Source organism: Oreochromis aureus, linkage group 14 (assembly GCF_013358895.1).
Source record: "Oreochromis aureus strain Israel breed Guangdong linkage group 14, ZZ_aureus, whole genome shotgun sequence".
Taxonomy (NCBI): Eukaryota; Metazoa; Chordata; class Actinopteri; order Cichliformes; family Cichlidae; genus Oreochromis; species Oreochromis aureus.
In genome coordinates this window covers 14,819,641-14,843,810 of record NC_052955.1, presented here as the reverse complement: position 1 = coordinate 14,843,810, position 24,170 = coordinate 14,819,641, and the positions used below count along the sequence as shown (strand labels likewise).

Below are 24,170 nucleotides of genomic sequence, written 5' to 3'. Positions count from 1 at the left end.
CAGCTGCAGGGACAGTTTCATCTAAATGAGATGCACAAAACTGGAGATGTGGTTCTGGGTGGACTGTTTCAAGTCCATTTCTTTTCAAGTGTTCCTGATCTGTCTTTTACCTCGCAGCCACAACAGCCGACTTGCCATGGGTAACTATGACAGGGAAACGGCATGAGAAAAATAGAATAAGAAAACTGTTAAACTTAATTCCAGTATAAATATGTATTTTATATCTGAAATAACTACACAATGGATCTTCTTTTTTTTCATTAATATATGTCTTCAATTGTTATTCAGTTTCCTTAATTGTTTAAAATGTCATTACTTTTGAAACATTTTCAAACTGCACTCATTTTCTTATTTTTCAAAAATCTGCATTGTACATATATATTTTGTTGTCAGATATTTTATTGTATATATATTGTTTCTTGTCTTAGTGTGTATGTCCTAGGATTTAAGCTTGCACAGACCATGGCCTTTGCTATTGATGAGATCAACAGAAACACAAACCTGCTACCAAATGTGACTCTGGGATACACTCTTTATGATAACTGCCTTGAACTTGGAATTGGATTCCGTGGAGCATTGTCATTAGCCAGTGGTCAAGAGGATCAAATTGTAGTAGATGATACATGTGTTGGAAATCCTCCAGTCGTAGGGGTTGTGGGTGATTCATCTTCTACAAATTCTATTGCAATCTCTAACGTCTTAGGTTTGTACAGAGTACCTATGGTAAGTTTTCTGCTTGTAACAGTTTTCATGTATTAATTTGATATAATTGAAAATGTAAAACCATTTTATGAAAAAAATAATGCAGTCATGATGACAAAGTTAAGATATCTCTACGTGGATAGCTCCCCAATATACAGTCTGTATATTTCACAGGTGAGTTATTTTGCCACATGTTCCTGCCTGAGTGACCGTCAAAAGTATCCATCCTTCTTTAGAACGATCCCAAGTGATTCTTTCCAGGTGAAAATTTGTCATCACAATTAAAATGGAAACACAAAAGTCTGTTTCAATATCTGTGTAAAAGAAGAAAACACAAGGATATGAAAATATTAGAAATAATAATATAATTATTTTTGAAAATTACACTCTATTTCATTTCTGTATTACCTCAGAGATTAAGGCTAAATTGCAATTATATTTAAATGCTGTATTGTGGATGATGAAAAAAAATATAACACGCCGAAAGTTTTTCTTTTCTTTTCAGTGCACTTACACTTTAATCTGTATTCACTTAGGTACGTGCAATGATCCAGATTCTAAAACATTTTGGCTGGACTTGGGCAGGTCTGCTCGTCAGTGATGATGATTATGGACTTCATGCAGCCAGATCCTTTCAGTCTGAGCTGAGTGTGTCGGGTGAAGGTTGCCTGGCCTACACTGAGGTTTTACCCTGGGACAAAGACACAGATGAACTCAGGAGGATCGTTGATTTGATGAAAACCTCTACAGCTCGAGTTGTCATTGTCTTTGAACATCCTAGTCGCATGATACACCTTATGGATGAGGTTTCACTTTAAAATACTTTAAATAATTACTAGTTACAGAGGTCTTCATAATTATATTGTGTAAAACATGTATTACGTATCATTGTGAGTACAGAAATTTAATAATTCAGAATTCATTTTAAGGATCAGAAACTGTTTCAGTAAAGAAGTTGGAATTACAATAATATTTCATAGATTTGGTCTGATCTAATTCACAGGTAGTAAGGCAAAATGTGACAGGCCTACAATGGATAGCCAGCGAGGCCTGGACAGAATCTGCTGTGCTCCAAACACCTCACTATATGCCATACCTGGGTGGTACACTGGGTATCACCATTCGTCGAGGAGAAATACCAGGGCTCAGGGAATTTCTGTTACAAATACGTCCTGATCTACATCACAACAGTAGCTACGGAAATAGCTTGGTGAGACTTGAACACTTTTACTGTGGTAGTCACAACAATTATATATTTTCATAATGTGTAACAAACATTTTTCAAATTATTTCAGGTGAATCAGTTTTGGGAATTCACATTTCAGTGCAGGTTTGCTCCAGCTCCAGCAGGCTGGCTGGAAGGTGGAGGTGCACTATGCACTGGACAGGAAGATCTAGGAAATGTTGACACTGAGTACTTGGACATTTCCAACCTGAGGCCTGAGTATAATGTGTACAAAGCTGTATATGCACTGGCATATTCCCTTGATGACATGCTGCGGTGCAAGCCAGGAAGAGGGCCTTTCAGTGGGAACAGATGTGCCACTTTACAGTCACTGGAGCCATGGCAGGTGTAGTATCATTTTACACTCCATCTCTGAATACATTGTGTTTTGTTTTACTTATTCATTTATTTATTTTTCGAGGGGGTTGCTTGATTTCTTTTCCTGTCCCGTTTGGTTCTTTAGCCATCAGAATTATTGTCTGAGGGACAGTGGTTCGTCACAACCTTGCCGTATTGGTCCATTTGATTGCCCTTTGTTATTATTATTTATTTATTTTATTTTATGTTTTTACAGATAGGACAGACATGACTTGGGGATAGGAAAGGAAGTGAGAAAGAAAGGGAGGGAAAGAAAAACACACGGGAAGAGGGACAGGGAGAGAAGACAATTAAAAAAACCAAAAAACCACTGGATCACCTGTTGAGTAAGAACAAAAAGAAAAAGAAAACAACGAAAAAGAGAGCAACACAATAAACATTACACCACAGCAATAACCTAGATAACTGTAACTATCACTAAATACTAATACGAAGCACAATGTGCTTTGAGGTAGCAGCAGCCAAGAAAGATATAGTTTATGTCTGTGAGCACCCGTGTGTACACCCGTGTGCACACCTGTATGCGTGAGCACGCTTGTATTCAAAAGGTTTCTTCATGTAACGATCTGGTTTGCAGATGGCCGCCCCTCCCTGCGCCTGGTTCTGCCGGAGGTTTCTTCCTGTTAAAAGGGAGTTTTTCTTCCCCACTGTCGCTAAAGTGCTTGCTCATAGGGAGTCACTTGATTGCTGGGTTTTTCTCTGTATTTATTATTGTAGGGTCTATCTTACAATATAAAGGCCCTTGAGGCGACTGTTGTGATTTGGCGCTGTATAAGTAAAATTGAATTGAATTGAAATAGAGGGTGTGGGGAGCCATAGCCTCGTCCCCCAGGGCATAAAGCAGGCATGGAGGAGATCCAGGCCCCAGACATCCAGAGGCCCCAGAGCCTGAGAGCCCAAGGAGGTCTATCAGAAGGGCCACCGTGTCAGGCCCCACCAAGGAGCCACCGGGAGTGAGCCGGAACACATCTGAGCGCCCAGCCCCGGAAACCCAGAACCACCAACGCACCGACGTCTGTGGGCATCAGCCACCGGCAGGGAATGTGGTGGTGGTGGTGGGGGGGAGCGTTGGCTCCCACAACTGGGAGGGCCCAAGATGGTCACAGAGAGGTGGAGTCTAAGACTCGACCTGACATATTGACACAGACGAATAGGCACACACAGACACAAGCGTACATTCCCACCCTTATGCACATATGTACTGTCACTCGCCCAACATGGAAACAGACATAAATGGACACTGTACACACACTTACACTCCCCAAAAATACTCTATACCCCAGCTACCACCACCCCCAGAGTGGTGATGGTACCTCCTCCCAGCCCCCACCCCGATGGTAACCAGAGAATAGGGGTGTGAAGACCCCATGCCTCCCTCTGCCGACTGATATGTGGTGTTGCTGTGTGCTGTTCTAAAGTGCATTTAAAACATGGGAGGGGCATGCCCTCCATTGTTCTAAATGCACCTTGGGTTTCTTGGGCTCTCGTGTTCTGGGGGCCTCTGGATGTCTGAAAGGGGATTTGCCATACTTGTGAGTAAAAGTAGTTATGGTATTTAAGTCATGGAGGTCATTAACTTCTATACAAGACTTTTAGTAATGTGCCTTGGTTGATTGTGACTTAGATATAAATAACTTTATAGATGTAGGTACCATAGATACAATATTATATCTCATTACTAAACTGAAAAATTGCCACTGATTTCACTGTAAAGTTACTGGAGTCATGGCAGATGTGATATCATTTTAAACTTCATCTATGAAAAAAAGAGTCTTTCTATAATTGGTTTCAGAGCAAAAAGGAATTAATTTATTATACATTCCTTTCAAACAGCTTGTTTATTATATGGAAAGAGTGAACTTCACCACTCCATTTGGCGATCAAGTGTCATTTGACGAGAATGGTGATGTAGTACCAATTTATGATGTTATTAACTGGTTGTGGCTCCCTGATGGAAGCACTAAAGTTCAGAATGTGGGTGATGTTAAAAGGACAGCTTTCAAAGGTGAAGAACTCATACTTGATGAAGACAAAATCTTCTGGAACTTTGAATCCAAAAAGGTTAGATATGTTTTTATTTGACAAGTACATTTTATGACATTTACAGTATATAGAATTGTAGCAGGCAATAAATATTTATTTTTTATGTCCAATAGCCACCTCGATCAGTATGCAGCGAGAGCTGTCCTCCTGGTACCCACATGGTGAGAAGGAAGAGGGAGCCCGAATGCTGTTTTGACTGCATCCCTTGTTCTGAGGGAAAGATCACTAACAAAAGCAGTGGGTCTTTGTCTTTCTGTATGACATAATTGATTTAATTTCTGTGAAATATAGGATGCATTTCACCATGAACCCCTCTTTGTCAGGCTCATTGGAGTGCACCAGTTGTCCAGAAGATTTTTGGTCAAACCCACAGCGTGATCTATGCATTCCTAAGAAGACAGAGTTTCTTTCCTATCATGACCCTTTGGGTATTTGTTTGACAGCAACCTCCTTACTGGGAACATTTATATGTGTTGTTGTTCTGGGGATCTTTATCTACCATCGCACAACACCTATAGTACGTGCCAACAATTCAGAACTTAGTTTCCAGCTATTGTTGTCACTTAAGTTGTGTTTCCTGTGTTCACTTTTGTTCATTGGACGGCCCAGGATGTGGACATGCCAACTCAGGCATGCAGCATTTGGGATCAGCTTTGTGCTTTGTGTCTCATGCATCCTGGTAAAAACCATGGTTGTTCTGGCTGTGTTCAAAGCCTCCAAGCCAGGAGGGGGAGCCAGTCTGAAGTGGTTTGGTGCTATGCAGCAGAGAGGAACAGTTCTGTTTCTTACATCTATTCAGGCAGCCATCTGTACTACCTGGCTTGTCTCTTCCTCTCCAACTCCACATAAAAACACCCAATACCACAATGACAAGATAGTGTATGAGTGTGCAGTTGGGTCCACTGTTGGTTTTGCAGTGTTATTGGGCTATATTGGTGTGCTGGCTGTCCTCAGTTTTTTAATTGCATTCCTGGTGAGGAATCTCCCTGATAGTTTTAATGAGGCCAAGCTCATCACATTCAGCATGCTGATCTTCTGTGCTGTGTGGGTGGCCTTTGTTCCTGCTTATATTAGCTCACCAGGAAATCTTGCAGATGCAGTGGAGGTATTTGCCATTCTTGCTTCAAGTTTTGGACTCTTGATCACACTGTTTGGACCCAAATGTTACATAATCCTGTTGAGACCAGAGATGAACACAAAGAAAGCTGTTATGGGCCGTGGAATTGTGTCATAAAATTTTCAGTTCATGTCAAAAGGATTTTTTTTTTTTTTTTGCACAGTTTAGGCCAAAAAGTAAATAAACAAATAAAATTAACAAATGCTAAATATTAAAGACAGTTATTTAGTCGGTTTTGTTGCTGTTCTTTTAAAATGCAGTTTAAATACAAAACAACCAGACTTTTCAAAGAGAAGCGTTGACTTTGTTACACTCCACTGTAAAATTAACCTATTAACCTCCTAAGACCCAAACTCTTTCATGGCATGCATTTTTTATTTCGCTTTGCTATTTGGGCTGATTGGGACCAGATGAATGTAAAACCAAAGAATTACCAGATTTTTTTTTTTTTACCTGATGTTTGTTTCTGAGAAAAACGCGATCCACATATGAGGAAATTTGTTTTAAATTTCAATGGAAAAGTGGCAGTGTAACGTCCTTACATGTGGAAATCAGGTCCTTGTAGAGCAAAATTTAGTATTTTGGTCTAGCCAACCCAAAATGTGATGTCCACATATATGGACGCCAGGTCCTAGAAGGTTAAGGAAGTTAAATGTACTTGAAATTATTTTAATAAACTGAGCTTTCAAGTTGGATTCATTTAGCAGTTTTACTCTATATTCTTGTATATTTGGTCTGTCTTGAAGTGTAGTGATCAAAACCATACTGATCATTTCACAATAACAACTCAGGCAGGACTCAAATACAGGTCTCAACTTTCAAACTTCAGTGCAGATTATTTTCAGTTCAAAATGTGCGACAATCAGAACTTAAGAGTAGTGACAATGCCAGGCTCCCAGACACACAAAGCTCTCCAACAGTTTTCTTAGAAGGTCTCTCCAAATAGACTAAGAAGATTCTCATCCAGAGAGTTTATCTCCAAACCAGATTCAGAATCAGCATACTTTATTAATCCCTTAGGAAATTGTGTGGGTTACAGTTTCCCCAAGAAGGTAACAGTAACAGTTTAAACAATTTAAACAATATGATATGTTACAGATTTTTACAAATTTAAGAAATAGCACTAATATACAAATCACTCAATTATAAATATCAAGAGTTAACAGAGGTGATTTTAAATAAATATCAAGAATATTGACAAGGATATTACAGAGTAGAAAAGAGCATGCACAAAAAGGGTGTAACTATTGCAGTATTTACAGTGTATTAGATGGAGAAGTTGTACAGGGAGATGGCTACGGGCAAGAATGATTTCCTGCGTTGTTCAGTGGTGCTCTTTGGTAATCTCAGTCTCTCACTCAATGTGCTCCTGTGACTAGCCAGCATGTCATGGAGTGGGTGGGAGGTATCATCCAGCATTTTCTTTACCTTGGAAAACATCCACCTCTCAGACACTACTAGACCTGGGGGCAATATGGCCTAAAATCCATATTGCGATATATTATTTTCTTCTGTGTACCGTATTTTCTGCAGAATAAGGTGCAGTCAAAATCCTTTAATTTTCTCAAAAATCGACAGTGTGTCGTATAATCTGGTGTGCCTTATGTATGAATTCTGGTTGTGCTTACTGACTTCGAACCGATTTTATGTGGTACGCACCATTCAAAAAGCTGTCAAAAAATGTTTTAGTACGACTTTGGTAAGCTACGAAGTTGCACCGCTTGATGGATTGTCTGAGCATTACGGCTACCATAGTCAGGAGCCTAATCTGGGTCCAAAACTCCGTCCCCTTCAGGTCCCAAAGTCAAACGAACACTGCAGCATCACTGAGAGTTACAAACTGTCTAAATTCTTTAATCTTTAATAAAATGGTCAGCGTTGCTGCTTTACCAGGTGTAACAATTAAGTTTAACATCCAGGCATTCATGAAAACAGAATTTTTTTAATTTAACGGAGTTAGGAGTTAGCATGAAGTTAGCTCGCTAGTATAAACGGTATACGGTAGAACCGATATGACATATCACCTAAACATGATATGCCATGTTCTGACTGAGAGATTTCTGAAAAAATTAAAACGTACAGCTCTGCTATCACTTCCAACATAAATGAATACAGAAAACTAAACAGCAATGACTTTTTTAGGGTTACTGAAGTTGGGTTAGCTGGTATATAATGATGTGCTACGTGATCGATAGCAACACAGCTATGTTAGCATAACATAAACAGCAGTGTTGGGAAGGTTACTTTTAAAATGTATTCCACTACAGAATACTGAATACATGCCCCAAAATGTATTCTGTAACGTATTCCGTTACGTTACTCAATGAGAGTAACGTATTCTGAATACTCTGGAATACTTAATATATTATCATGCTGTTTACAACTACGTGAATGTCCTATTGCTGTGATTTATTACTGTTACTGAAGGTCCGCGGCTCCGAAACGTAGTAAAGGGACCTCTGGCTAATACGTCGGGTTCGTGTCGGGCTGGTAGCCGAAAACTAGCTTTACTTTGTTGTCTGGGTCAACTTTGCTTGCGGGAGACAGAGAGAGGCGTTGAAAGGCTTCTCCAACGGAACTTATTTTTTCCGGAGGAAAACACGAACACAGTGTACAGTTGAGTCTTAATAGCTTACTTACAAATGGGCTCCTCAGGCACTCTTCTTGGCTGCTGTGGTTATTATTATATTTACATGCTTCCAGCTCCCGTTTTTGCTCCGTGACAGCTCGGACATTTCCTTTCTCTCCCTCCCTCGCTCACAGACACATAACGGGTATGGTAGTCCATTCTCCCTGCAGCACGGACTACACTGCCCATCAGGCTACATGCTTTAGAGCTATGCCTGTAGCATTCTGCCTTTAGCTAGCACAACAACAACAACAACAAAAAGCGCTCTCTCACCCAGGAAACACGCAGAGAGAGAGCGTCACCCTGTAACCATGGCAACCGTAACGCTGCCGCCTGGAACAACAGAACGTAGCTGTCAAACAAACCCAAACAGTCCTGACCCGCGACAATATGAAACAGGGAAGTACCGCCGTGTATTCCATTTATTTCAACAAAGTAACTGTATTCTGAATACCACCTTTTTAAACGGTAACTGTAACGGAATACAGTTACTCATATTTTGTATTCTGAATACGTAACGGCGGTACATGTATTCCGTTACTCCCCAACACTGATAAACAGTGAAGCTGGAGGATGAACGCCAACTTTTCCTGATGGTTAGGGACAAATGTAACCGCATGGCAGGATGCTGTAAACGGACCAAACTTCAGTCAGGAGAACAACTGAAATAATCCACTTTAGTCATTAATATACTGCAACAACATGGGAATAGAGCAGCTGTGAGAGAATTCAACATTAATGAATGAATGGTACGGAAGTGGCGTAAACGCAGTTTTTGGCTTTCCCCACATTCCAAAATGTGCTCCGTCTCTTTGCTATTACTGTCACCCAGCATAATTTGCAGATATTGCTTGCAGCCACTGCGATGCTTTCAACCAAAACAGGAGCAGCTTAATGACACCATCATCATGCGCTGTCGCGGTAGAGCAGTATAGTCAAAATCTCTACCGTTGGCCAAATTCATATCGGTTCTACCATATACCGTTTATATCGCCCACCCCTAGACACTACCCTAAGGAAGCTCCATTCCCACAACATTACTGGCCTTGTGGATCAGTTTATTTAGTCTGTTGGCAACTGAGCATTGTCCGACAGATGTTGAAGGACCTCATCCGCCTCAGAATATAGAGACAATTCTGGCTGGTAAAGTGCAGTCAGTCACAATCAGTCACTCGTCAGCGACTCTGTCTTTCTCCAAAAGATCTGAGCATAAAGACAAGCAGGCAAGTTTTGTTCACAGATAAGTCAAAAATGCATACAGTACAGGGCCCAGGCTTACTGATGGTGACAATGGCAATGATCCACCAAAGACTTATGCTCAGCCGTTTGCTTAAGACAAGGCACTAGCGAGTTATCAGTCTCAGGTGAGTGAACATCCATTGGTGTGTAGAAACCACAAGACAGGAACCTATGAAAAGTCTAGATAAACCCCAGCACACTGTACACACACACACATGCACACAGATAAGGAGAGAGATGAAACAGAGAGAGCTAGAATCAACTTCAGAAGGTTTGGTGAAATTGGGTTTCTTTAATTCCATGTGGAGGGGAATGTTCGTTGTGGAAAAACAAACCTTTTGACCTGGTTGATAGTTCCATGAAGATCAGCAACACGTTTATGTTGATCACTGGTTCTCAGGAGTTCAGATCAGGTTGCTTTCTATAGATAGCGACACCTGAGGAGATACTGTGCTGAGGGCATCATTACTTCACCCTCAAGCAGAGGGGAAGAGAGTAGTTTGGTAGTCAAGGGATACCTCAAACAGTGACAGATCTGTGGCTGAGGATGTCATCGTGTTATGGCCATATTCCACCTTATTCCCCTCTAGGTGGATTGTATTCCGGAGGCAATGCAGCAGAGTGCGAATTCTTGCTCCTGTTTCACACGCTGTATTTCTCTGTGGATGGAAACTAGGATAAACTAACCTGAGCTCAAGTCCTGAACAGAATTCCTTCCATGAATATTCCAATGAATAATTTTCAAGAGGATGCAAGGCACTTAGAGCTGGTTGGGGTGTCCACCACTCGGATCCGGATCCTTCCACTAAGCATCCTCTAAGGATTCAATTTCCAATGTTGTGATACAAGATGGAGGTAGGATGGTTTCATCTTCGGGTTGGTTATCTGTGGAGGAGAACTGTCTGGATAAAGCACCTGGTTTAACATTCCATGATCTGATTCTGTAGATAATGGAGAATATAAAGCAAGGAAAGAAAAGGGCCCACAAGGCTTGTCATGCATTCATCCTCTATGGAGTTTGCTGGCAAGCAAGAGTTTTATGGTCCGTCCAATCCGTGTCCTCAAGCCAGTCTCCACTCGTCCAGTTTCCATTCTTCCAGCATCATCTTGATGGCTGGAAGAATGGAGAGCAGCCCTGTAGCAGCGTTCTGCTGTACGGATCACTCTTTGAAGAGCTTTTTTATCCTTGACATAGCTGTTCCCATACCAGGATGTGATGTTCTGTGTGAGGATGCAATCCACGGTGCCTGTATAGAAAGTTCTGAGGATCCCTGGAGAGACCCTGAACTTCCTCAGTTGTTGGAGATGATACAGGTGCTGCCTAGCCTTTTTTGGCTTGAACCGGAATGTGGGCAGACCATGTCAGGTCTGAGGAGATGTGGACACTTGAAGGACTGGACCCCCCCTAGGCTTAAGAAAGGTGGTGGTGTTGCTGCCTTTGTTAAGTCAAAATTTGATGCCACAATAGTTCTATCGGAATCGATTTGCAAGCAAATTGAATTTTTGGCTCTGAATGTGAATATTGCAAAGGGACTTTATGTAACACTTCTGGAGTCGTTACAGTATACTAGGACCAGTTAGGTTCGACTACTAGAGTAGTAATGAGTGTAGCGTGTAATAAAGACCACAGACCAGAAAATAAGTTTAAATTGCCGGCTTATTATTTTGTGAAGACAGAGAATAGACAGTTAACAAACATTACATAAAACATTCAACATCACACATTTAAAGAAAACAAGATATTTTCTTTCCCTTTTTTAGTTCAGTAATTTCTGTTAATTTATCCTATTTATCTCAAAACCTTTTATTTGGCTTTAAAAGGATGTTATTTTCAACCTGTCATGGTCCTGGGCCATGTTGGCCCAGTATTCTTAGGTTTTGTGTGTTTTGTATTTTGCTCTTTCTTTATGCATTGGTTCCTAGGTCATTCTGTTAAGATGTTCCTTTGGTTACCCTCTGTGTGCCCCTCTGTATCTGTGAACCCTCGTCTCCCCTCCTTGTGTTTTATGCCATGTTTCCCCAGCCCGCTATGCCCGTGCTCTCCTGTCTCTCTCTCTCTCCTCCTGTCTGCACCTCTGTACTTCCTGTGTTACTTTGACAGTCTCCCGTCAGTGTCGTGTTTCTCCTGCCATGTCTCGTTACGATTATCTGTGTCACCTGTGTTCCCCGTGTGCTCCCACTTCCCTCGTTAACCCTCTGTGTATTTAGGTCCGCGTCTCTCTCCGTTCTGTGTCGTGTTCTCCCTCATGCTGTGTGTGATTCCCCCGTGTTTCCTGGTGCGCCTTCTATTTAGTTTTCCCAGTTTAGTTTTCTGTAACCTGTGATCTGCGTTTCCAGCAATAAAGCTGTGCTTTTTGAGTTCAGTCCTGTTTTCCGTGAGTTTGCATTTGGGTCCTCATCCTGCCTGCACACAGCCTAACCATGACAGAAGAACGCGACCAGACAATGGACCCAGCAACTCACAACCCCTCCGCTGAGCTCCGTGAGGATTTAATCTACACAGTGGAGTATCACTGTCAGGAGTGGGCAGCGCTGCCAGGGGAAAACTATCGGGAGACCGTAGACATCCGTTTACAGAGGATGGTGTCCGGACTCCCATGGCTATTCGGCGCGCTACACCCCCACATCCAGGACTTCCTCGTCTCCACCGTACGTATCCGCCCGGAGCTGCCTCTCCAGTATGAAGAGTCGGAGGACGTTCAGCCCGGTCCGCTGGAGGATTCGCGACCCGGCTCGTCTCCTCCCTCTTCTTGGCGAAAACGGCGTTCACGCCGCCGTCGCCCCAGTACAGCTGAGCTGGCTTCACCCGTGGGTGAGAGCGACTGTGCGTCACTCACTCAGCCCAAGTTTTCTGATCCCGGACTTCATGACTTATCCCCCACTGTGAGTAACTCTGTTTTGCCCGCCATTGTGTTGCCTGAATCGGATAACTCCGCCACTCTGTGTTTGGACTCTAAAGACGTTATTCCGAGTGACACCTCCGTGCCAAGTTATTCACCAGCTGTCCTAACCAGTGATCTTTGTGTTCCTGAGCCATCAGATTCTGGCAATGCTTGCAGTGTTTCCTCTGAGTTAGCCAGTATTAATGTTTCACCTGTGGAGTTAGCTGAACCAAAGACTGTTATCCTACACCAGACTCACCTACATACTGCTACCAGCATTGTAGCCCCGCAGAACTGTTTTAATCAGCCTGTACATTCTGAGGTTTCCCAGTCTGAGCTCAGCCACACACCACCACCACCATCAGCTCTAGATGTAACAGTGTATGCTGTGGAGCACAAACCATCCGAGACTGAGTGTTCTACAGCTGATGCTCCTTCAAGTGACTGCTTCATGTTCCAGCCCGTTTTGTCTTTAGACATTTCTGATATTTCTCAGCCAACTCCTCAACCAGCCATTGCTCTCTCAGCTCCTCAAAGAGTTACTGTGAATGAGGCCTGTGTTGCTGAGCAAGCCAATTTAACGTGTACTCCTAGCGTTCTGCCTGAGCCAGGTGACACGGAGACTATTAGCCATTCCTCTGCTATGAACAGTTTAATCTTTAAACCAGCTCTTGTATCTGTGACTCCCAGTGTTGCTCCGTCAGTTTCTCAGGCTGTGGTTTTTTCTGTGCCACAACTTGAAAGTGCTAACTCGGACGCTACATGTGAAACCTCACCTTCTCCCGTGCCTGCTAAACAGGAGACTGTTTCTGTTTTTCCTCGTGGACTCCTTGAAACTGTGTATTCAATGCCTGCTAAGGTTAAGAGCCGCAAGGTTTCATCTGCTATACATAGACTGGCAAAAGAATTTAGTTTGAGCACTGCAGAGCTGGTTGCACAGGTTAACTTTTCTGTTCCCCGGTCATGTCAGTTTAACTCTGTGCGCCATGCTTTTCGGCCAAGTTTCATGGACCCTGTGTGTACTACGTCTGGGGCCGCATCCTGTACAACTGTGCATAGTGTTGCTTCACACCCAGGTTATCCAGACGCTGCTTGTGTGAGTTCTCCAGTACCTGTGACTGCTCCTGAACTCACTCTTCCTAAGACTGGAAGGGTAGGGTAGCTGAGGTCCAGCTGGTCCCTGCTTCTGTCTCCAGCCTGGCAGAGGCTCCGTTCATCCCGGCACCCGTACCTGCTCCTCGGGTAGGGTTGATGGACACCCAGCCGTTGCCTGCACCTGTTCCGGCTCCCCGGGTGAGGTCAGCTGTGACCCTGCCGACTCCTGCACCCATCTCAGTTCCTCGGGTGGGAGTGGCAGAGATCCAGCTAGCTCCTGCACCTACCTACTCCGGCTCCTAGGGTAAAGGCAGCCAGAGCCCAGCTCGTCCCTGCACCCGTATCTGTTCCTCGGGTGGGGATGGCTGGTGTTCGGCCAGGCCCTGCACCCGTTCCTGTTCCCCGGAGGAGAGCAGCCACGAGTCAGACACCTGCTCAGTCACCAGTTCGACTACCTGCTGACCCACCATCACTGCAACCACCACTACAACTTGCACTTCTGTCCATAGCGCAGTCATTATCTCAGTTATTAGCCCAGTTTCCTGTTCTGTCACCAGTTCAGTCTCTAGTTCAGTTGTTAGCTCAGTCACCAGCCCCGTTAACAGCTCAGCAGCCCATTCAGTCACTACCAACCTCAACTGGAAACCTTTGTGAGCTTTCTCAGCCAGCTGAGGACCGCGTGGTGCTGACACATCTTGGACAGACTGTTTGCCCCGCACAGCCCCAGCCGTTGCATCCCAAGCCGACTGCGTGCCCTGTGCAGCTACAGTTAGCGTCCGCTGAGCCAGAGGTCTCCGCACCTGCTGGCTCTGCATCTCTTCGTCTCCACTGGGGGTTCAGGTGAACCGCTCCAGCCATCCCTCGTCTCCGCTGGGGGTTCAGGAGAACCTCTCCAGCCGCTCCTCGTCTCCGCTGGCGGCTCTGGTCGGCCCGGCCAGCACTTCCTCGTCTCCGCTGGGGGTTCTGGTGAGCCCGGCCAGCACTTCCTCGTCTCCGCTGGGGGTTCAGGAGAACCGCTCCAGCCGTCCCTCATCTCCGCTGGGGGTTCCGGTGAGCCCAGCCAGCACTTCCTCGTCTCCGCTGGGGGTTCCGGTGAGCCCGGCCAGCACTTCCTCGTCTCCGCTGGGGGTTCTGGTGAGCCCGGCCAGCACTTCGTCGTCCCCGCTGGGGGGTCCGAGGGGCCCGTCCGGCCTCCTGTCTCCGCTGGAGGGTCCGAGGGGCCGCTTCAGCCGTCGTCTGCATCAGCTACGCCCACACCTGGTCCAGCCTCTGCATCAGCTACGCCCACGCCTGGTCCAGGCTCTGCATCAGCTACGCCACCAGCTGGTCCAGCTCCGTCGCCTGTGGCTGCCACGCCACCGTCTGGTCCTGCCTCGTCTAGTCCTACGCCCACCAAGCCTCGACCAGTACGCCCAACGCTTGAGAGCCGCCGCCGTCTTCCACGCGGCCGGCCTCCAGACCCGCTCTGTAGCCGCCGCCGTCTTCCACGCGGCCGGCCTCCGGACCCGCTCTGTAGCTGCCGTCTTCCTCCACGCGGCCGGCCTCCAGTCCTGTTCTGCTGCCACTGCCACTTCTCACGTGGTCGGCCCCCAGAACAGTCGAACTATGAACTTTTGTGCTGTCACCCCCCGGGTCGACCTTCTGTTCTCCATGGATACTGTTTCCCTGGACTCCAGCGTCTTTTGTTTTGAACTGTTTCTGTATGTTTCTGGGCTCGGTTGTGGTCTCATGCTCCTTGTGTTTTGTTTGGTTTGAAATCTTATACCATGAATTATATCATTGCTGATGTTTTTAATGAATTTTCTAACCATTATGATCTATTTATTGACTATTTATCACCTGTAATATATTTCTTATGACTGTTTTTACTAACAGGCTTTTATTTATTGACAACTATGTTAACCAGGGTTACATTTATATAACAATTGTTTGTTGCTATAGACCTCCTTCTGCTTCTACAGAAGCTCTGCATTCTTTAAATTTTCTCCTGTCCAGACTAAATTATAGTGAGCTTGTTTTAGCTGGTGACTTTAACTGGGATTGGCTCAAACCTGTTTCAGATTATTTGAAATCTTTCTGTGATTCTATCAATCTTACCCAGCTGGTCAATTTACCTACTTGGTCGAATCTCAAAAGCCCTGAAAAGTCTACCTTGGTTGACTTGATTTTGACAAATGTTCCTCATAAATTTTCATCCTTGAGTGTCTTTTGTAATGACTTAAGTGACCACTGTGTTGTTGCTGTTATCAGAAACACTAAGGTGCCCAAGTTACAACATTGATTTATTTTTAAAAGGACTCTTAAACATTTTAATGAACAAGCATTTTATCATTTTTATCTAAGTATGATTGGAAGAAAAAAGGATTAATCCCTGATGTAGAGTTAGCATCGACATTTTTTAGGGAGGGTTTTATGCAAATTGTGAATAAACATGCTCCATTAAGGAGATTTAATTCAATTCAATTCAATTCAATTTTATTTATATAGCGCCAAATCACAACAAAAGTCGCCTCAAGGCGCTTTATATTGTACAGTAGATACCACAATAATAAATACAGAGAAAAGCCCAACAATCATATGACCCCCTATGAGCAAGCACTTTGGCGACAGTGGGAAGGAAAAACTCCCTTTTAACAGGAAGAAACCTCCGGCAGAACCAGGCTCAGGGAGGGGCGGCCATCTGCTGCGACCGGTTGGGGTGAAGAAGGAAAACAGGATAAAGACATGCTGTGGAAGAGAGACAGAGATTAATAACAGATATGATTCGATGCAGAGAGGTCTATTAACACATAGTGAGTGAGAAAGGTGAGTGGAAGGGAAAAACTCAATGCATCATGGGAATCCCCGGCAGCCTACGTCTATTGCAGCATAACTAAGGGAGGATTCAGGGTCACCTGGTCCAGCCCTAACTATATGCTTTAGCAAAAGGAAAGTTTTAAGCCTAATCTTGAAAGTAGAGATAGTGTCTGTCTCCGAATCCAAACTGGAAGCTGGTTCCACAGAAGAGGGGCCTGAAAACTGAAGGCTCTGCCTCCCATTCTACTTTTAAATACTCTAGGAACAACAAGTAAGCCTGCAGAGCGAGAGCGAAGTGCTCTAATGGGGTGATATGGTACTACAAGGTCATTAAGATAAGATGGGGCCTGATTATTTAAGACTTTGTATGTGAGGAGCAGGATTTTGAATTCAATTCTGGATTTAACAGGAAGCCAATGAAGGAAGCCAAAACAGGAGAAATATGCTCTCTCTTTCTAGTCCCTGTCAGTACCCTTGCTGCAGCATTTTGGATCAGCTGAAGGCTTTTCAGTGAGTTTTAGGACATCCTGATAATAAAGAATTACAGTAGTCCAGCCTGGAAGTAATAAATGCATGAACTAGTTTTTCAGCATCACTCTGAGACAGGATATTTCTAATTTTAGAGATGTTGCGCAAATGGAAGAAAGCAGTCTGACATATTTGTTTAATATGTGCATTGAAGGACATGTCCTGGTCAAAAATGACTCAAGGTTCCTCACAGTGTTACTGGAGGCCGAGGTAATGCCATCCAGAGTAAGAATCTGCTTAGATACCATAGTTCTAAGATTTTCAGGGCCGAGTACAATAACCTCAGTTTTATCTGAATTAAGAAGCAGAAAGTTAGCGGCCATCCAGGTCTTTATGTCTTTAAGACATTCCTGCAGTTTCACTAATTGGTGTGTGTTACCTGGCTTCATGGATAGATAGAGCTGCGTGTCATCTGCATAGCAGTGAAAATTTATGCTATGTCTTCTAATGATGCTGCCTAAAGGAAGCATGTATAATGTAAATAGAATTGGTCCTAGCACTGAACCCTGTGGAACACCATATTTAACCTTAGTGTGTGAAGAGGACTCTCCATTTACTTGAACAAATTGGAGTCTATTAGATAGATATGATACAAACCACTGCAGTGCAGTACCTGTAATACCTACAGCATGTTCTAATCGCTCTAATAGGATATTATGGTCAACAGTATCAAACGCAGCACTGAGGTCTAGCAGGACAAGCACAGAGATGAGTCCACTGTCAGAGGCCATAAGAAGATCATTTGTAACCTTCACTAAAGCTGTTTCTGTGCTGTGATGAGCTCTGAAACCTGACTGAAACTCTTCAAATAAGCCATTCCTCTGCAGATGATCTGTTAGCTGTTTGACAACTACTCTTTCAAGGATTTTTGATATGAAAGGAAGGTTGGAGATTGGCCTATAATTAGCTAAGACAGCTGGGTCTAGAGATGGCTTTTTAAGTAAAGGTTTAACTACAGCCACCTTGAAGGCCTGTGGTACATAGCCGATTATTAGAAAGAGGTTGATCATATTTAAGATCGAAGAATTAATTAATGGCAGGACTTCTTTGAGCAGTTTTGTAGGAATGGGGTCTAAAAGACACGTTGATGGTTTGGAGGAATTAATTATTGAAGTTAACTCAGAAAGATCAATTGGAGAAAAGAGTCTAACTTAACACCGATGGTACTAAAAGTAGCTGTAGATAATATTACATCTGTGGGATGATTATTGGTAATTTTTTCTCTAATGATAAAAATTTTATTTGTGAAGAAGTTCATGAAGTCATTACTAGTTAACGTTAAAGGGATTGTTGGCTCAGTAGAGCTCTGACTTTTGTCAGCCTGGCTACAGTGCTGAAGAGAAACCTGGGGTTGTTCTTATTTTCTTCAATCAGTGACGAATAGTAAGATGTTCTGGCTTATGGAGGGCTTTCTTATAAAGCAGCAAACTATTTCTCCAGGCTAAATGATGATCCTCTAAATTTGTGACACGCCATTTCCTCTCCAGCTTACGAGTTATCTGCTTTAGGCTACGTGTTTGAGAATTATACCACGGAGTCAGGTACTTCGGATTTGAGGCTTTAGTTTTCACAGGAGCTACAGTATCCAGAGTCGTACGTAGTGAGGAGGTAAAATTATTAACAAGATAATCGACCTCTGTTGGAGTAGCGTTCAGATAGCTGCTCTGCTCTATGTTGGTACAGGGCATTGAAGATGATAACAGTGGGTGGATTATATTCTTAAACTTAGTTACAGCACTTTCAGAAAGACATCTACTTTGATAAAGTCTACTCTCCACTGCTGTGTAATCAATTATTGTAAATGTAAATGTTATCAGGAAATGATCAGACAGCAGAGGGTTTTCAGGAAACACTGTTAAATGTCCAGTTTCTATGCCATATGTTAAAACAAGATCTAGAGTGTGATTAAAGTGGTGGGTGGGTTCTTTTACATTTTGAGAGAAGCCAATTGAGTCTAATAACAGATTAAATGCCATGTTGAGGCTGTCATTTTTAGCATCTACATGGATGTTAAAATCACCCACAATAATTATTTTATCTGAGCTGAGCACTAAATCAGATAAAAGTCTGAGAAATCAGAGAGAAACTCTGTGTAAGGCCCAGGTGGACGATAGATGATAACAAGTAAGACTGGTTTCTGAGTTTTACAGCTGGGGTGGACGAGGCTAAGCATCAGGCTTTCAAATGAATTAAAAGTCTGTCTTGGTCTTTCGTTAATTAATAGACTGGTGTGAAAAATTGCTGCCACACCGCCCCTCGGCCTGTGCTTCGGGATTTCTGGTAGTTAGAATGACTCAGGGTGTTGATTCATTTAAACTAACATACTCATCCTGCTGCAACCAGGTTTCTGTAAGGCAGAGTAAATCGATTTGTTGATCAATTATTAAGTCATGTACTAACAGAGACTTGGAGAGAGAGACCTAATATTTAATAATCCACATTTCACTGTTTTACTCTTTGGTTCAGATGTGGATACTGTATTGTTCTTTCTTTGTGATTTTTATGTTTAAGTTGTTTATTGCTGGTTTTTAGTTTGTTTTTGTCTTTTTGGGAGCTGACACAGTCTCAATGGAGATGGGTTTTTGGGGGTAGCAGGAGGAGAGAAGCTGCAGAGAGGCGTGTAAGACTGCAACTCTGCTTCCTGGTCCCAACTCTGGATAGTCATATTTTGGGGGGTTTAACCACCCATTGTCCTTGAGGCCTGGCACATTTGCATTTGCTCACTCAGAGTTGCTCAGATCCAAGGCAGGCCAAACCTCTGTGTTACAACTTCATATATATATATATATATATATATATATATGTATATATACATATATGATATAGATGTGTCTGTGTGTATAACTAGACTTTATGCTTTAAGTTCATGAACTTATGGCATTCATTTCAATCCTGTTTGTAAGAGCAATCATGTGTCCTGTTGGTGCCATTGTGGATTGCTGGTCAGAAAGTTTTCTGGTGCTACTAATCAAAGAGACAATGCCCCGAGATAGATTCATTTCAATTATGCAACACCTTCGATTTGATGACAGGGACACGCGGGCAGAACGGGTGAAAACAGACAAATTTGCAGCGATCTCCGACATCTGGACACGCTTCAACGAGAACTGTGCTAAGAGTTTCACTCCAGGGGAACACATGACCATAGATGAACAGCTGTTCCCTACCAAGGTTCGTTGTCCATTCACCCAGTATATTGCAACCAAGCCAGACAAATTTGGGATCAAGTTCTGGATGGCCACGGATTTGGACACCAAATATGTCTGCAGTGCATCTCCTTACTTGGGAAAGGACCCCAGTCGTCAGAAGGGAGAGAGGCTGGCAGAGAACGTGGTCATGAAACTGATGGAGCCGTTTTTGGATGATGGAAGAAATGTCACAACGGACAATTTCTTTACTTCACTGTCACTGTCGCACAGACTGCTGCAGCGCAAAACAACATTACTGGGCACGGTGAATAAAGTCCGGCGTGAACTTCCTCAACTTGCAAAAGATACTGCAAAGCGAGAGGTATTCTCCACTTCAGTGCTTAGAAGTGGCAGTGTGTCCTTGACAATTTATGCACCTAAAAAAAACAAGACTGTGTGTGTTCTAAGTTCCATGCACCAAGACGTGACGATCGGTGACGGCAGAAAGAGGAAACCCAACACGATCACAGACTACAACCACATGAAGGTATGTGAATGTGTGTACAATTTTACACCAGTGCTACAATGTTTTCTGATGTGTGCTATACAGGCCTATAGAAAAAAACATATACTCATGACTCTCTCGCTCTGCTTTTACAGTGTGGTGTAGACGTGTTGGACCAAATGGCACGGATGTATTCTGTAAGATCAGCAACACGCAGGTGGCCAGTAGCGGTTTTCTACAATATGCTGGACCTGGCGGCAGTGAATGCCTACATTTTGTACAAGGCATGTACAGGGTGGACAGGCAAAAGAAGATTGTTTCTGCGTCTTTCTAGCTCAGCAACTTCGTTGCCGATTCATGCAGCACAAGGAAATCTTAGCACAGAGGCAGGCTGCTGCAGCTGCTGTGCCAGGGACTGTAAAGACAACGCAGTGCCAGGTGCAAGAGAGCTGCAACAGGAATCGCAGCAGATTTACCTGTGCAACATGTAAGAAATTCACCTGTGCCAAATGCAGGGATGATGGACACTGGGTCTGCAAATGCTGTAAAGTTTGAAACACTTTGAAATAAAACAGACTTGTGTACCCATATATTGTGAATGTCTGTCTTTTGTATCTAGGTTGTAACACAGAGGTTTGGCCTGCCTTGGATCTGAGTAAACAAATGCCAATGTTGCGCACACACACACACACACACACACAGCAAATCTGCATTTATTTGTCCCACAAGTGGAAAATCTGCATTGTCATTGCAAAAAAGTGGACAGAGCACGGTATAGAAAGTGCACTATACAAACATTTTATATATATATACATATTATACAGTATATATATATATATATATATATATATATATATATATATACATAGTTATACACACACATACATAGTTATACACAGACACATCTATATCATATATACACACACACACATATATATATATATATATATATATATATATGTGTGTGTGTATATATGATATAGATGTGTCTGTGTGTATAACTAGACTTTATGCATATTATATAAGGTGTGGCTATATAAATATATAAATATATGTACAACTCTGTGTATATATGTTTATGGACAGGCATGCAGGCAGGTAAGGAAGGAAAGCAGCCTTGCAGGGAAGGAAAAACTTGAATCTCTCATGGTTAGGGGTTGGGGAGGGTGTGTTTGCACAACAAAAGCAGGAGAACAATGGAGCTGACGACCTGTGAAAATCTCAGCGGGGTGCCAAGAGGTGTTAAGGTCGGGGGAATTTATAAAATCTGCGCAGGCCGGTAAATCTAGTAGTAGGGACTTGCACCAGGGAAAAAAGGCTCAGTAATTCTAGTGTTAATAAATTGGTCCATATTTCTAGAAATGAGAGCTGCTCCATCCAAAGTGGGATGGATGCCGTCTCTCCTAACAAGACCAGGTTTCCTCCAGAAGGTTTGCCAATTATCTATGAAGCCCACATCGTTTCTGGGACACCACTCAGACAGCCAGCAATTTAAGGAGAACATGCGGCTAAACATGTCACTCCTGGTCTGATTGGGAGGGACCAGAGAAAACTACAGAGTCCGACATTGTTTTGGCAAAGTTACACACCGATTCAATATTGATTTTAGTGACCTCCGATTGGCGTAACGGGTGTCATTACTGCCGACGTGAATTATGATCTTACTGTATTTACGTTTACCCTTAGCCAGCAGTTTTAAATTTCCTTCAATGTCGCCTGCTCTGGCCCCTGGAAGACAATTGACTATGGTTGCCGGTGTCTCTAGCTTCACATGTCTGAGAACAGAATCACCAATTACCAGAGTTTGACCCCCGGCGGGTGTGTCGCCGAGTGGGGAAAAGTTGTTAGACACATGAACAGGTTGGTGGTGTACCTGGGGCTTCAGTTTAAGACTATGCTGCCTCCTCACCGTCACCCAGCCGCCCTCTTTCCCCAGCTGCTTGGGGTCTGCCGGGGAACAGCTAGCGGGGCCTACGCTATCTTCGGCTGCACCAGCTACAGGGGCCTGGCTAGCTACGGGTGAATGAAGGGTGCGAAGCCGAGTCTCCAATTCAGTAATCCTGGCCTCCAGAGCTGCAAATATGCTACATTTGTTACAGGTATCATTACTGCTAAAGGAGGCCGAGGAGTAACTAAACATCTGACACAATGAGCAGGAAAGTGCAGGAGGGACAGGTGAAGTAGCCATGGTGCTAACGAGTCGGCTACGAGCTAAGCTAAGCTAGCGAAACAGTAAAGAGACAGTGAGTGAATACTTTGGCTATAAATTAGGTAGTGAGTACACAGAAAGGGTGATTCAGATGAAGCACGTTAAGATTATACTATGAAGAAGGGATGTATCAAAAGATTTAAATTAAATTGCTAAGCAGAAAAGCTACTCAGAAACACCACTGTGTTTGAGCAGGAACAGGAAGTGATACTCTACCACAAAGCGAGCGAACACCAAGTGACAGCGCCACCCGATAAAAGGATAAAAGGTTGTGAAAACCACTGGTTCTCCCCAAAGCTGGCAGATATCATTCATATTTAGACTCCAATTGGTCATGTAAATGGAGTTCACTTCACATGCTAAGGTTAATTATGCTGTTCCACAGGGTTCAGTGCTAGGACCAATTCTGTTTACATTATAAATGCTTCCCTTAGGCAGTATCAATTCAATTCAATTCAGTTTTATTTATATAGCGCCAAATCACAACAACAGTCGCCTCATCAGAAGGCATAGCATACATTTTCACTGCTATGCAGATGACACCCAGCTCTATCTAGCCATGAAGCCAGATAACACATACCAATTAGTTAAACTGCAGGAATGTCTTAAAGACATAAGGACCTGGATGACCTTTAACTTTCTGCTTCTTAATTCAGATAAAGATAAATATTTCTGAAAATCTTAGAAATATGGTATCTAACCAGATTCTTACTCTGCATTGCATTACCTTGGCCTCCAGTAACACTGTGAGGAACTATGGAGTCATGTTTGACCAGGATATGTCCTTCAATGCACATATTAAACAAATATGTAGGACTGCTTTTTTCCATATGTGCAACATCTCTAAAATTAGAAATATCCTGTCTCAGAGTGATGTTGAAAAACTAGTTAATGCATTTATTACTTCTAGGCTGGACTACTGTAATTCATTAATTCATTATTATCAGGATGTCCTAAAAACTCCCTAAAAAGCCTTCAGTTAATCCACAATGCTGCAGCAAGAGTATCTTAATAACCTTATAGTACCATATCACCCCATTAGAGCACTTCGCTCTCGCACTGCAGGCTTACTTGTTTTTCCTAGAGTATTTAAAAGTAGAATGGGAGGGAGAGCCTTCAGTTTTCAGGCCCCTCTTCTATGGAACCAGCTTCCAGTTGTGATTCGGGAGACAAACACTGTCTCTACTTTTAAGATTAGGCTTAAAACTTTCCTTTTTTCTAAAGCATATAGTTAAGGCTGGATCAGGTGACCCTGAAGCCTCCCTTAGTTATACTGCAATAGGTATAAACTGCTGGGGGATTCCCATGATGCATTGAGTATTTCCTTTTCAGTCACTTTTCTCACTCAACATGTGTAGACCTCTCTACTGAATCACACTTGTTATTAATCTCTGGCTCTCTTCCACAACATGTCTTTCATTCTGTCTTCCTTCTTTAGCCCCAACTGGTCGCAGAAGATGGCCGCCCCTCCCTCTGCTGGAGGTTTCTACCGGTTAAAAGGGAGTTTTTTCTTCCCACTGTCACCAAAGTGCTTACTCATAGGGGGTCATATGATTGTTGGGTTTTTTCTCCATATGTATTATTGTAGGGTCTACCTTACAATATAAAGCGCCTTGAAGTGACTGTTGTTGTGATTTGGCTCTCTCACAAATTGGCTTCTTTTCAGACAATTAAGAAACAAATGTACTTCCTCT

The 24,170-nt window shown here is 43.2% G+C and overlaps 1 protein-coding gene across 1 annotated transcript; it reads left to right on the top strand.

Annotated features, from left to right (window-relative positions):
* Positions 1-5,582, top strand: LOC116327081 (extracellular calcium-sensing receptor-like). The gene is made up of 9 exons (XM_031748552.2): positions 1-140; positions 429-723; positions 877-963; positions 1,239-1,508; positions 1,706-1,912; positions 1,998-2,273; positions 4,139-4,366; positions 4,462-4,585; positions 4,672-5,582. Exons 1-9 carry the CDS (start codon positions 31-33, stop codon positions 5,580-5,582), a joined length of 2,508 nt encoding a protein of 835 aa, XP_031604412.2. The 5' UTR covers positions 1-30.
* The last annotated feature ends 18,588 nt before the right edge of the window (positions 5,583-24,170 follow it).